Genomic DNA, 14,676 nt, shown 5'->3' on the forward strand with positions numbered 1-14,676 from the left:
TGAACACAAGGTTTTGGGAGCATTCTACACAAGCACCCTACCCGTTATCTCTGCCTTCAGTACTTTTCTCTTTAGTTTTTCTTAAATCGAACACGGTAGGTGTGTGTATCATTTCCATGCTGCAAAGCATGATTCAGAAATAAAATTGGAACAAAAAGCAGAGTGAAGAAAATGACATCATTCTGTATTTCAAAGAATTAGCTGCCTCTCCATTGAGTCTGGAGAGCCTTTGTGGCAGTGGAGGGAACACCACATAGTATTTACTTTCAGCAACTGTCATCACAGTGTCTTTTATATCTAACTTGGCAGTGGCAACCACACTAGGTAGTGAATCCAAAACCCTCTTCCCACAAGAGTAAGATGAAGAGAATCAATATGATTGTAATGGGGACAGCTTTGTGTCACTTTATTATGAAGTTATTTGTTCATGGCATTTGTGGTGGTGAGAACTGACTGAGGCCTCCTGCATAATAAGCATAGGCTTTCCTACTGAGCCACAATCCCAGTCCACTAGTTAGTGACTCTACTGACCTTCCTGAGTCACCATAGTTGGTGAGTGAAAGCTTTGCGGAGTGTAGTAGTCTGGGCTTGCATCCATGGTTTCTTAGTGTCTGCAGCACATCTATCCAGGACCTTCTGGCTTTCATGGTTTCCATTGAGAAGTCAGGCGTAATTCTGATAGGTTTACCTTTATATGTTACTTGACCATTTTCCTTAGCACCTTTTAATATTCTTTCATTATTCTTATGTTTTTTGTTTTGATTATTATAGGGCTAGGGGATGTTATTCTTTTGATCCAGTCTATTTGGTGTTCTGTAAGCTTCTTGAACATCATAGGGATATCCTTCTTTAGGTTGGAAAAGTTTCCTTCTATAATATTGTTGAATATGTTTTTTTGTGCCTTTGAGCTGAAGTTCTTCTTCTTCTTCTACCCCTATTATTCTTAGTTTTGGCCTTTTCATGGTGGCCCAGATTTCCTGAATGTTTTGTGTTAAGAATTTGTTGGATTTAATGTTTTCTTTGACCAAAGAGTCTATTTTCTTTATAGTATGTCCAGTGCCTGAGATTCTTTCTTCTATCTCTTGTATTCTGTTGGTTATACTTGTCTCTGTAGTTCCTGTTCATTTACCCAGATTTTCCATATCCAGGATTTTTTTTGGTTTGTGTTTTCTTTATTACCTCTATTTCAGTCTACAAGTCTTAAACTGTTTCTTTCACTTGTTTGATTGTTTTTTTCATGGGTAGTTTTGGGTTTCTTTGTGGGATTTATTAATTTCTTCCAACTTTGTTTGTCTTCTCTTCAATTTCTTTAAGGGAGTTTTTCACCTCCTCTGTAAAGGTATACATCATTTTCATAAAGTTACATTCAAAGCCATTTTCTTCTACTTCTGGGTTAGGATGATCAAGTCTACCTTTTCATCCACTGGATTCTGGTGTTACCATGTTTTTTAGGATGTTGGAGGAATTCTTGCATAGGCACCTACTCATCTCTTTTTTCCCCCATCTCTTCCTTCAAATGGGGCCAGCAGTGTCTTGGCATGTTGGTACAATCCTTGCTGTGGCTGTCTCTTAAGTCTCCTCAGTATTGGAGCAAGCTGTGTTTCAGAGTTCCACAGAGCTCACAGGCTCTTAGGTCCCCTCAGTATTGGAACAAGCTGTGTTTCAGGGTTCCACGGAGCTTGCAGGTGAACAGGAACCACCTTGAATTTTTTTTGTGATGAAGAGGGTTGATGGAGGTCTCCCACATGCTAAGCCTCATTGCAACCCATTTGTTGGTGGGACCAACACTCTGCTTCAGCCATAGGCAATGCCAACGAAGTTAAATTACAGTTTATATACTGTGAATAAAACAAACAAGAATTTGCTTTATTCCTTTTCAGAGGGCGGGCTTTTAGCATGCAGTGGGAGCTTCATGCCTTGTCTGTGGGAACTCCAATGTTTCCTGGAAGGGACTACTACCATGAAGTTGCTGCTTGGTTCCCGCGTTTCTTCCATGCTTCTCACCCCAGAGATCGAGTTTAGGGTGCTTAACTACTGCAGGAGGCTTTCCAATAGCTCTTACCACGGTAGGTGATAGGTACTGGTGCTGAACTTCTTTGCACCGCCCATGAGTGAGGGACCAGAAGCTAGAACTGAGGGGCTACTGCAGCTTCCTCAGAAGCACTTGAGGATTGTACACACAGTGCCTTCTCTCTCTGTAGCCTTGCCACCCTGGCATCTGGAGATTCTTTGCCCTTGGTCTACCTGTGTTTTTTAAGTTTTGCTATGCTGCAAAGAACGATCCTCATAGACTTAGCTTCCTTGTGTCTGGAATTTTTATCTTCAATGGAATAAGTTCAACTCAAACCTTAGAGAGACTCTTTTCACTTCCATGCAAGATGAGTATGCTCACTTACAATTCTCCTAACAGCACTTTTCCAGAGACAAAATCAACAGCAGCAACACTGTGCTACCATGTTAACACTTCAGCTTGTGATATTGATTCTGGTTAAGATGTCAGTTTCTCTGTTTGATAATGCTAATGCTCATGATCATAGATGCTTTGTACACCAATTTATTATTAGTATTGACTTTTGAGAAAATTGTCTCTGTATTTGAACCTTACATGAGGTGTAAATTAAGAGTTATCCTTGTATTTTTTGTCTATAAATCAGTATTCACTTTAAAGGCTACAAATATTCAAAGTATATGTAGTAACAAAGTATTAGCCTCAGCATTCAATGCTCTTTTTTCTACAGTTGCTTATAACATATTTTGTGTTTCTGCTCTGTAGATAATGGAGGAAATAAAGACCAGCTTTCACTCGGGTAAGAATGTCTGGATTTTAAATACAATAAGTATGTAGAGACTATAAAGTTCAGAAGCTGGCACCATGTTTTCCTCTGTGTAAGACAATTTTAGCTTTTTGATTAGTTGCTAATCAAAGCTGAATTATGCCTCAGATACAGCTTGAAATGCTGTTAAGACTCCCTGTCTGTGGAGGTGATTCATCAGGTAAAGTGCTGGCTGTGCATATGGGAAAATGGGAGAAGGAAGCCCAGGGTCCACATGAGGCCTGTTGGTCTTGTGCGCTTCTAGAATCCTGGGGAGCTTATGGTGAGACTGCAGGTGGAAACAGAGCATCTCCCACATTGTCTGGATGGCTTGCCTGGATTGCTAGCCTGGAGCTTGCATTCATGAATGAGATTCAGTCATATAACTATGGCTAAGGGTGAGGGTCGACACCCAAGTCTGTACTCCAATCACCACACCTACACACTGGCATGTATGTATCTGAAATCACACATACTTACAAATACACTGCACATAACATATCATGTACATGTATATATATATATATATATATGTATACATATATGTGTGTGTATATATATATATATATTAGTTTTCAGGCAATTAATCCTGTTAACTTGTATGTTTAAGGCAAGTTGCTGGGAAGAGTGTGGGCAAAATGGCAAGGTTCAAAACTCTCCCAGACTTTGCTGAGATGATCATCTCAGAATGGCCTTATAGACATGCTTCTGTTCAGCACGTTTATTTCCCTCTTAATGAGTTCCACCTCTGTGGTGAATCCCAAGGTAGGTGAAAGTTAGAAAAACAAAGTGTTTGTTCCAGAGTTTGCCAATCAGAAACCCTGAAATTTGGAGCTTTTAGCTATACTTCAGATGAAGCAGAGCTGAGGAGACAATGTTGCTCTCCAGTGTCCTATAAATTGACTTAGAAATACCCTTGACTATAAAGAGTTTCGACATATGCATGTGGACATACTATCAAAACATAGCTTCAAGGCACCAAAATATGGTGACTTTTGAGACTGATGGCAGCTTAGTGCTTAGACATAGAGTACATTTCATGTTTTCCCAAAGCAAACAACTCCTTGGGAGAGTGAAATGAAATGAAATGCCTTATTTTTTTTTTTATTACAGAAAACAGGCCATGGTGCTTTAGGTTTAGGGGAACAAATGAAATGGGAGCATTCAGTGCTCATAACAATCAGTTACTGCAACCATCAGAACAAGTGTTTGCAAAACCCGCCATTCTCCCCTCTTATGTGTTTGGGTGTGTGTGTGTGTTGCATGTGTGTGTTTGTGTGCCTGTTGCATGCTTTGCATATTTCTCTTTGCAGACATGAAGGAAAGAGGAGGACATTGGTGTCTTGTATCATTCTCTAACTTATACACTTGACATAAGATCTCTGACTGACCCTGGAGCTGGTCTGGCAGCCAACAAGCCCAAATGGTACCCTGTCTCTTCCATCCACAGTACTGGGGTTACATGCATGTGTCCATGCCCAGTTTTTTAAGTGGATGCTGAGGATTCAAACTCAGGTTGATCTGTGTTGGCAGCAAACATTCTTATTGACTGAGCCATTTCCCAAACCACTGGCTTTTTACATTTTTATTTTTAAATAGAACTATGAGTGAGTCTTCACTGAATGTTACATAGATTGAGACAAGTTGAAACTGCAAAAGCAAAATCTTTTTAAAACGGGGTCAACGTTGAATTACATAAATGCAAAAATGTTACTTAGTACACAGATAATAAATCTTTCAACAGAGATGCTCTAAGGACCAAACTCACCCCTCACTGCATGTTTTTATTCTAAAGGCTCTCTGGAAAGGCTCGTGTTCCATCATCTTCAACAGAAGACAAGGCCAGTACCTCTGGTATTAAGGTAAAATTCTCCATTGTGAAATTTGTTTTCTTATGAATTTTGTTAAAATGCAGCAGTAGTCTACCTATCACAGTTTTATATGGAAATTTGGTCAGAGAAAAGTGTTTGGTATCAGTGAGCCATCCTTTCTATAAATTCCAGTGAGCAGTAAGTCCTTGCTGATAGCAATGACCCAATAAGAGAATGAACTGGAAACACAGAAAGTGGAAGATTGCATGCAGTTCTCATGTAATAGAAGGTGCCTTGTGCTTGACCAAGGACGGTTTGCAGAAATAAATACACATTACACTGATTTTGAAAACAACTGTGGTAATACATCTGAATACATTGTAAAGAGTCCAGTTATTGAATTTAATGAAAATGAATGCATGACATACCCAATTCTTTGGGATACTTTGAAAGCAGTACTAAGAGAAAAATTCATAGCACTAAATGCCTACATAAAGAACCTGGAGAAATCTCACATTAGCATCTTAACGGCACACCTGAAAGCTCTAGAACAAAAAAAGGAAACTCACCCAGGAGGAGTGGACCCCAGGAAATAATCAATTTGAGGACTAAAATCAATAAAATAGAAACAAAGTAAATGAAACAAAGTGTCACTGGAACAAAGAAATGCTTTTTTTGAGAAAATCAGCAAGATAGACAAACCCTTGTTCAAACCAATCAAAAGAAAGAGAGACAAAATCCAAATTAACAAAATCAGAAATGAAAAGGGAGACCTAACATCAGACACTGAGGAAATCCAGAGAATTATCAAGTCTTACTTCAAAAATCTGTATTCAAGAAAAATGGAAAATGTAAAGGAAATGGCAATTTTCTTTTGTGTTTTAAACCCCTCAGAAGGTAGAAAGCAAGCAGAAGAGCTAGCTCTGTTTGTAGACCCTACTTACACCAATTGCCAGTTTCCATTACAAATGGCTGACAACTAGCTAATTACCTTGAACCATCTAAGTTCAACATTAGGAGAGACAGGGGCAGACTTGACATAATTATTACGCTTAATGAAACCATTAGTACCTAATTTTAATTTTGTCAGAACCAAACTCAAATGTTCTTTCTTTTAAGCCTAATCCAATTTGGTTTCTAAATTAATATTAGCTATTATGTATCATGAAAGTGAGTAATTGGTCAAGGGAGGTCTTAGTGGGGAGACAGATCTCAAGTGATTTTAATAAACAGACATTCAGTTGCCAGACATCTTCCAAGATTTCAGTGAAAAAAATCATTAGCATATAAATTGACATGATTAATACAAATGGAAATTTGAGACTAATGTAGAAATTTTAGGCTGATACAGAAAGTAAATGGTAATGTGACGAGTGTGGCGACCACGGAGTGTTGCCCTTGGTATTAAGGGAGCACCATCTTGGATATGCCAAGGACTAGAATACAAACCACAATATCACTAACAGAAGTGAGATCTTAGCATATTCTTGAGGCAAATAAAGCAAAAGGGCAGTTGTTTCTATCCTTCAAAGATGTGACTGAAATAAAAGCAGACATCACTTTTATGATGTTAGATTTGCATAAAACCATATTAACACATGAGTTTTCCAGAACCCATTACCTGGTGATTGCAGTGTAATGAGTATAAAAATCACCACCTGATCTAGATAATGTCGGTTCCTCATGCTAACAGAATGCTAAGTAGAAATCTTCATGAAGAGCTACAGTCAGACACTCTGATAAATGACACAGGCCCCAAAGGCACAAAGATGATGCTTAGCTTAGGAGAAAGAAAAAGCTCACATCACAATGAGTTTTTCTCTATTTTCTTTCTGAACTGATAAAAATCAATCTCTACCTCTATCTCCATTTCTTTCTCCTCTCTCTCTCTCTCTCTCTCTCTCTCTCTCTCTCTCTCTGTCTCTCTGTCTCTCTGTCTCTCTCTCTCTCTCTCTCTCTCACACACACACACACACACACACTACTTTGCATTACAAAGCTAGAACACACACACAGACACAGAGAGAGGCATACACACACACATGCCAGCAGTTCAGAGCCCTTACATTGAAAACCTATTGATCTGAGTTCCATCCCAGAGAAAACAGCAAACAACAAGTGTCTCACATATGTAATCCCAACATCCCTAAATCCAGATTGGAGGCTGAGAGATTAGAACAGCTTTGAAACCTACAAACCAGCCAGACTGGAATGCACAGAGGCTCAGAAACATTGAGAGACCCTGTCTCACCCAGTGAAAGCAGAGAACCACCTCCTGAAGGTTATCTTCTGCCCTTCACACACACACACACACACACACACACACACACACACACACACACACTCTAGCATAGCACAAACTGGCATATTAAATCAAGCACATAAGCACACACACACTCAGATAATAAACAGTGTCGATATATCCATTGGTGCTCCTGTTGTGTGACTAGCATATAAGGAAAATGTTTTCAGGGTCTTCTCAGTCATCTTCAGAGTTTCTGTTTTCCATGTGGCGTGCATCCTGGAAAACTATACTTGTACCATGTGGCCCTTTCATTCCCTTTTTATAACTGGCTTAAGCATACTTAGTTAATGATGGAGCAATGAGAGAAACATACGGCATGTGAAAATGTGTCTAAGGTTCACAGATATCTCAAGCTTTGATGTTTTCAAGTTCATCATTCTCAAGGAAACCAATGAACTGAACATTTTTACATAGTGCACTGAGCAGTTTGGGCATACATGTAGGATGTGTACTTCCTCATCTGTTTTCCTTTGACAAATGATGCTTCTTAAGCTATTTTGTTTAATCATCTCCATGTTACACTGTTTGATGATGTTGGGTAAGCCTTGGAACGTTTGAGTTTTTCACACAAGTAGAACAAAGTCTCCTCAAACCTGGTACAGAAAGGTAAATATAGACTGCTAAGTTAGGAATCTCCCTGAGATGTCATGAATGATTACAAGGTAGCATCATTATTTGTAATTGAAATAAAAGTTGATGAGGCTCCCCTTCTGACAAACAGCATCAAATGCATTTTCAAAACTGGCACTTCCTAAATGTATCTGATTAAATCAGGTGGTGTTCCATGTATCCTATCTAAGCAAACATTATGGATTGTCTCAACTCTTTTGGCATAATCCACTGCTAAATACCCCTTCAGCCTTCAGGGTATGGATCCTTCAGGCTCTGTCCATGTCATTGGATGATGGTTATATTATTTTCTATTGCTGTAATAAAACACCATGCCCAAAGCAACATCTAGAATGAAGGGTTTATTCAGAGTGTGGCACATGGTTCCAATGGGATACATACAGTTTCTTCACCACCATGATTCAGGCCGGCAGGCATGGTGCTGTAGCAGCAGCTGACAGTTACATTTAGCTCTATACAAAAAACCGAGAGCTCACTAGAAATAGCACCAGTTTTCTGAAACCCAAGACCACACAACTACTCCAACAAGGCCACACCTCCTAACCTTCCCCCCAAATAGTTCCACTACCTGGAAACCAACATTCAAATATATGAGCCTATGAGTCTGTTCTTCTTCAAGCTACCATAGAGATGCTGGAACAGGCCATTATGTTCATCAACCATATATAAAAAAGAGTCCTAGCTAAGGAGTAGGAATTTGAATGGCATCTCACAGAACCCTTACTTCAGCTCCATTGTTCCCATCTGCTGTGGGTAGTGGCACACTTTATTTCTGCATTTCAAAGGTCGCCCTCACTATTCTATTATCCTGGGAACCTAATGGGCAATTGTGAAAGGCCATGGGGAGAGCATTAGTGTGGTGCAGAAGAGAGAGGTTCTTTTTGTTTCCAAAGCCCCGGATTGTCACATTATCTTAATCTGGATGGAATGTAAAATCCTTGTCATAAAGACAGGAGAAGACACATTGTGTCTTTTTATTCATCTTCCCAGTATAGAGAGGTAGCAAAGAACAGTAGAAAAGAAGGCATAGAGCTGAGCAGATCCCCTTTCAAGATTCTCAAACTCTGGGCCTTTGACTAAAACAGAATGGAAGCTAAAGTTTCAGGATATCAGCAGTTATAGTGATAAAATTAGCCTGAGCAAACAAACATTTGGGTACTATAAATCAAGACCCTGACATGAACAGATAAGATCTAAAATGAATAAAAATAAGTGAAATTTTCAATGAAATCTAACATCTCCAAATTTCCTTAAAGGTTGACAAAAAGAAGGAAGAAGGTTTCCTTCCTCCAGTTTATGAGCATGACATCGTGCCCCAGCCTCCTGCCAATGCTCACTCAACATCAACATCTCATGCTACTGACAGAGGTGACAATCTTCAGGCATCTGAGGAAATTACTGTTCACAGCACCACTGTGGATCACACACGTTCCTTAGTTACTTACACTGGGCATGCAAGGGGGAGAACACATGCTGACCCTGCGCTTGCTCCTGGTAGCCACAGTGGTGACACCATGGACCCTGTGCAACATTCTGACCCTGTTCTTGATACCTGCTTAGAACAGTGTCTTAGCTGAGAACTGATCAGGAATCTGCTCTTCTTTGTATCCCAGGCGACGCGTTGGACCCTCCTCAGAACTCAAATATGTGGATTTTTGATGCAAATCCCACTGACTCCCCCTGTTATGTAATAATTACTCACCCCGTGGTATTTTCAAGTGGGGCAGCGACCACATCATTGCTGTTCCTCATATCATCAATATTGTTGCTGAAATTTGTGGCTTCGGTGATAACGTGGGTATTGAACCTTATTTAGCAATCCTGCACAGTTAAAGTTACAAGGAGATTAACAAGGTAAGTTAGACCATAACAATGGCTTAAAACAGATAAATATTTCTGTGCTCAAAATCCAATTCTCTTTGGCTCTAATATGTATGATAAATACATTTCATACTTTGTATCGGACTCTTTAGATATTACCTAAAAGTACAAAAAATGATTATCTTTTCCAGTCATATTGAAAATGCATCACATAAAATTAACAAAATCAGTTTAGTCCAACCAAACTGATCAAGTAAAGTTGGTAAGCTCACAGTTGTCTCCCATGCTGGAATGAGGAAATGTTTTTTACTCTTAATGTGGAACTTGTATTTTCTGAATATCTAAGCTGGGAAATGTAACTGTTAGATATTAGTTTCTATTTTTCTGTGTCCATACACTATGACTTATGTGGACAGCATCGTTTTGTAAACAAACACCCCAAAAGAAAAAACCTCTGAGAATAAAATCAATGAAACAAGACTCCACCTTCTCACCATTCTCAATACAATGATATTCATTGTGACATGACACTACATAGGATTCTACTGGTGATACCTCTGTTACTGCTTATCCTGATGATGCCACCCATGATGTTCTTGATACTACTGATCATTCTTGTTTTTCTTTTTAGTTTCCACTGAAGCACCTATGAAGAGCTACTGGTATCTACTGATAGTCTGTCAGAAATACTTTATAATATTTATAAATTTTAATGTTTAGTTTTTTTGAAAATTGAATTATATATATATCACTTTGTAATAGCATTTTATTAAAATCTATTATGAAAATATTTTAAGCTGTTTCTTTGTGTTCTGCAAGCTGATGGCATGACCTCTTGGTGACATGTTTAAAAAGAAAGCTTCAATTTTAGCTATCAGAGTTAGAACAGAAAGAGGCATATCAATTCACCCAGAGAAGAAATAGATGTTGGCTGAACATGGTCAACTGCACCTGCCTATGACAGAAGCAGAGCAGAGAGCCAGAGGGAGAGAGACACAGGAGGAGACACAGAGGCAGAGGAACATAGAGACAGGAGGAGAAAGAAAGATAGGTTTAGAAAGAGAATGAGAAGCTGGGATAGGGGTGCTTCTGAACTAGAGGGAGTTTAGGGTAGGGGAGCAGGGTAGAAGACCTAGAACACGAGCATGGACTCTGAAATGTACAGTGGGTACTTGTGCTCCTGGAGGAGCCGGGAGGCTAGTCTGTACCTTATTATAGTAATAGACACCACAGGTAGTCAATTCTTCCTACTGCCAGTGAGAAGAGAAATGACCCCTTTGAGAAGAGGAGGTAGCTTCACAAGTTTTTAAGGAATGGTGGATTTATCTACCCTCCAGAAATCCTCCAAAAGTCCAGGTTGAGGCCATTTCTGGGTATCTGGGCTAGCAATGTCAGTTTTGGAAACTGGACAATTTTAGTGGATTTTGCCAAGGCACAAACCAGCCTTGTTGAGGTTTCCATACTCAAACTGCTCTCACATGAGTAAAAACATCACCCAAACTGCTCTATTGGCCTTAAAACCCAGAGAGTTAAAGTGTGACTTCTTACCTACATTACCTTTTTCTTTAATTTTTATGACATCCCATGCCCCGGCACACATTAAGTGAGCAGAATCCCTCACTGAGGGTGGGGCCTTATGACCCCCTTCCTGTGTATGATTATCATTGTGTCCTGGACACTGTTTCACAGAAACCATCTACAACTTCTTCCTCTCTCTTCCAAAGCAGTCCCTGAGCCTTGCAGCATGTTATGGTTCAGATGTCCTGCTGAGGTTTGAGAACTGCACAGTTGTGCATTCTCTAAACTTTGGCCAGGTGTGAGTCTGTGCATTCAGCAGAGCCCACTTTCTAAAGAAACCTCTCTCATTAGGCATCACAGTTGCTCGAATGTATAGGTGTCAGCGAGAGTACTTAGAAGGCAGCTTGATGCCATTATAATTTTAACAAAACAACAGAGGGCCTATTGTGTGGCTTCAACACTTCAGTGATTAACTCAGGCTCACCAATACCACATCAGTGTGGCAATAAGAGAAGAAATAAAAGCACTTCCCCTGGATGTCATTTCCAGGTTGAATTTTCTCCATGTTTTTTGTCTTCTCTCCTCTGTTTGTTGCATGAATCCAAAGCCATGTCTTTCTGAAGTCGGTCTGTCCCTATGTCCATTTTTTGTGTCTGAGTCTGTGTCTGTCCCTATGTCTGTCTGTCACTACATCTGTTCTTGTGTGTGAATTTTTGTATCTGCCTCTTTTGTTGCTCTCTCTTTTATTGAATTTCCCCATAAGAATCACATGGGGAAGGAGTGGGATACTTTACAGAAATCATTCATGGAGTCTTACAAGGGATTAAGGTAATGAGCACAGCTGAACTCAACTCACCCAGACAGGAAAAAAAATTACAAATACCACAATTGCCCAGTAATACTGATGTGTTCAACTGTTTTAGTGGATAGTCACTTAAGAGTGTTTTCAACCTCTATGTTTGCTCTTTTATCCAAGTGATACACATGAATTGTTCTGGATCAGGGGCACAGAAAAAGACATAATTTAACATGACAATTAAGTAATTAGTTTAGTTTGCAAAAGGTGGCTATGTAGGAAGATCAAGGAAAGTGGTGGTAATTGTTACATTTTTCTCTTAAAAGTGGGCTAAGCAATCAATTTGAGTACACAGTAGGAGAGCAGCTTTACGTCTTAAGTGACCTAAAGGTATGTTATGAACTCTGGCTGTGATGTCCAGCAAAGGTTCCAGTCTCTAGAATAAGAGATATTTCCATATTACATCACCATGGCCTCAGTTATTGGGCTCTTAACCAAGTTTACGGAACCAGCCAAGAGTTCCCTACTGTGTGGTAGACCTAAAATCAAATCCCAAAATTCATTGTTCCTATAAGAGTCAACACACTATCACATGGAGAATGTCTTTCCAGGAAGTTATAACATGCAGGGTCTACAGATGGGTAGAATCATTGTCAACTTTCCTCATCCAGTAGCTTTCATAGAAGCTCTAGGACTGCAAAAGCTGGCCAGCACAGATACAACATGACTTCTAAATGTCCTATATCCCAAGGGGTGTAGTGTGTTCAAAAGAGTCATACAGTCTAACTCTCATGTGTAAATGAGGACATGGGCAGAAGCCTGTAATGTTTGAAAGGAGCCCCCATTACTTCACAGCTCAGAGGGAACTCTCTCACAGTATTGGAACCTTTGCTTAGTTAACTTAATCTTCTGCGAGGAACTTTATCCATGCATGCAGGGCTCCATCATCCAGTTGTTTTACTTAGGCTTCCAAGGATGTAGCTCTATTCATTAGGCTTGGTGACAAACCATGATCCATGTGTGGAGGTCAGAGGATCATTTCCTGGATCATTTTCATAGCTTTCACTATGTGATTTCCCAACATCAAGCTTAACATTATATGGTTGGCATCAAGCACCTTAACATGCTAAACTATTTAACCTGTCCCTCAAATGTTTTTAAATGACTTAAAATGTAACATTTTTCCAAAAGGATTTTTTCCTCTATGCTTACTCTTGGTTAACCCTTTCATCACCACCACACATCTCCCATCCCTGGTTAAACCTCTCCACTTGCAAGATTTCCTTACCCCGTCCACAGTGCATTTCCTCTGCCATCCTACTTCCCTCCAGGCCTGTTCTCCTCTAATGATCTATTTCATGCTTTCTGGCTTTTACAGGCACTCTAAACTAAAAACACTAATCTGAGGATTCAAGGCTTGGAACCACATGTAAGACAGAAGGGGCACAGAAATATTCAGTCCATACAAAGAACCAGGGACATCATTGGCTGCATGACAGCTCCTTAATTACCAAGGCGTCTGGGGCAAGCTTAAATTCAAGGGCATATGGGCCACACCCTCAACTCATTTGACCTACAACAACCCTAACCACAAAGGATCCAGGACCACAGTATGGCATGAAGCAAGAAAAGGACCCATTTTAATGACCAAACAACATGGCCATGCCTTAATACAAAGAGTGTATAGGCTGCTCCAGACCTTATCCTGACATCAGATGATACTTTTTTGCCAAATCAGATGCTTTTTTGCTTGAAAAATATTGTGGATATCTAAGCTGTGAAGAATGAATAAACTTTGGAGCATTAGAGGAAAACAACATTAGAGAAGGTGTTACAATGGGCTAGAAGAATAACGTCATGCATGAGAGAATTAGGAGGGAAACACCAAGAGTAAAGATAGAGGAGGGTAGCAAAGGAGCACCCTGAAAGCACCATGAGAGAATACAGAAGGAATCTATCAGAATAAGTCTGAGTGTACATTTCCTAAGCCCCTCAGATAAAGAAGTTTCAGTTTGTGCTACATAGTGGACTTCCCCTTCAGTGCTGTCAGCAGCCTGGAAGCTGGTTCTTTCAAATGGTTACAGGCATTTTGCAGTGCACATGCCTTGCTTGCTGGTATACAAGTGTCAGTCTCACACAGGATACACACCATGAGTGCTGCTGCAGTTGTGTCAGCCTCCTGCAGTGCATGCAGCAGAAGTGCTGGGTTACTGGTTTTCATTTGAGGCAGTGTGTTCACAATGAGTGGTAGGATATAGACATGAATCTCTGACAGTACCTGCCCCATGAGTGATAGGTGAGCTATGTGAGTCTCCATCCACACAGAAACCATTAGTTCTTCAGTCTCAGTACATTCACATTATTGCTGGAGTTTAGACATAATCCTCACACAGTACATGCGTTATGATTACCGTGAGACACATCTAAGTCTGCCACAGTACATTCATAATCAGTGCTGGTTTCCACCCCTAAGCCCACAATAATTCATGAACAATGAATTCTTGGTTTTAAGTAAGAGCTTCCAGCAGGACATGAGCCATGAGTGCTAGATACAACCATGATCCTAGCACACTACAGGGAGGCTCATGCTTATAAACCAGTACTCCTTGTGAAGAAAATGTGTGAGACTCAAACAAGTAACTGAGCACTAATCATGTGTGCACAGCAAGATTCTCATGCCTATATCCAAGCCTTCACAGTGCAAGTACTATTGTGGACTCATGTCTAACATGAGGGCCAGGCTGTTGGGGTTTCTGTCCCACCCGGTACCCCACAGACGGCAAGTCCCAGAGAAAATCACACAGAGATATCCATAAGTTATAAAACTGATTGGTCCATTAGCTCAGGCTTCTTTTTAACTCTTGTAGCTTATATTAACCCATTGTTCTTATCTATGTTAGCCACATTGCTCAGTACCTTTCTCTGCCAGGCAGATTACACCCTGCTTCTTCTGTGGTCTGGGCAGGACTGCAAGTGGACCTT

General features: G+C 40.1%; 1 protein-coding gene across 4 annotated transcripts in view; it reads left to right on the top strand.

The window, feature by feature from the left end:
* The window catches only part of LOC148120192 (uncharacterized), a 48,315-nt gene extending 38,145 nt beyond the window's left edge, over nt 1-10,170 (top strand). For 3 of the 4 annotated variants that reach the window (XM_087912082.1, XM_087912081.1, XM_087912079.1), the window contains 3 exons: nt 2,774-2,807; nt 4,609-4,675; nt 8,816-9,166. In XM_087912082.1, the coding sequence (XP_087768208.1) occupies nt 2,774-2,807; nt 4,609-4,675; nt 8,816-9,136 (422 nt within the window). In that variant the 3' untranslated portion in view covers nt 9,137-9,166. The other variant, XM_087912080.1, reaches the window with a different exon arrangement.
* The last annotated feature ends 4,506 nt before the right edge of the window (nt 10,171-14,676 follow it).

Source organism: Myodes glareolus, chromosome 12 (genome assembly GCF_982192425.1).
Source record: "Myodes glareolus chromosome 12, mMyoGla1.1, whole genome shotgun sequence".
NCBI classification, from domain to species: domain Eukaryota; kingdom Metazoa; phylum Chordata; class Mammalia; order Rodentia; family Cricetidae; genus Myodes; species Myodes glareolus.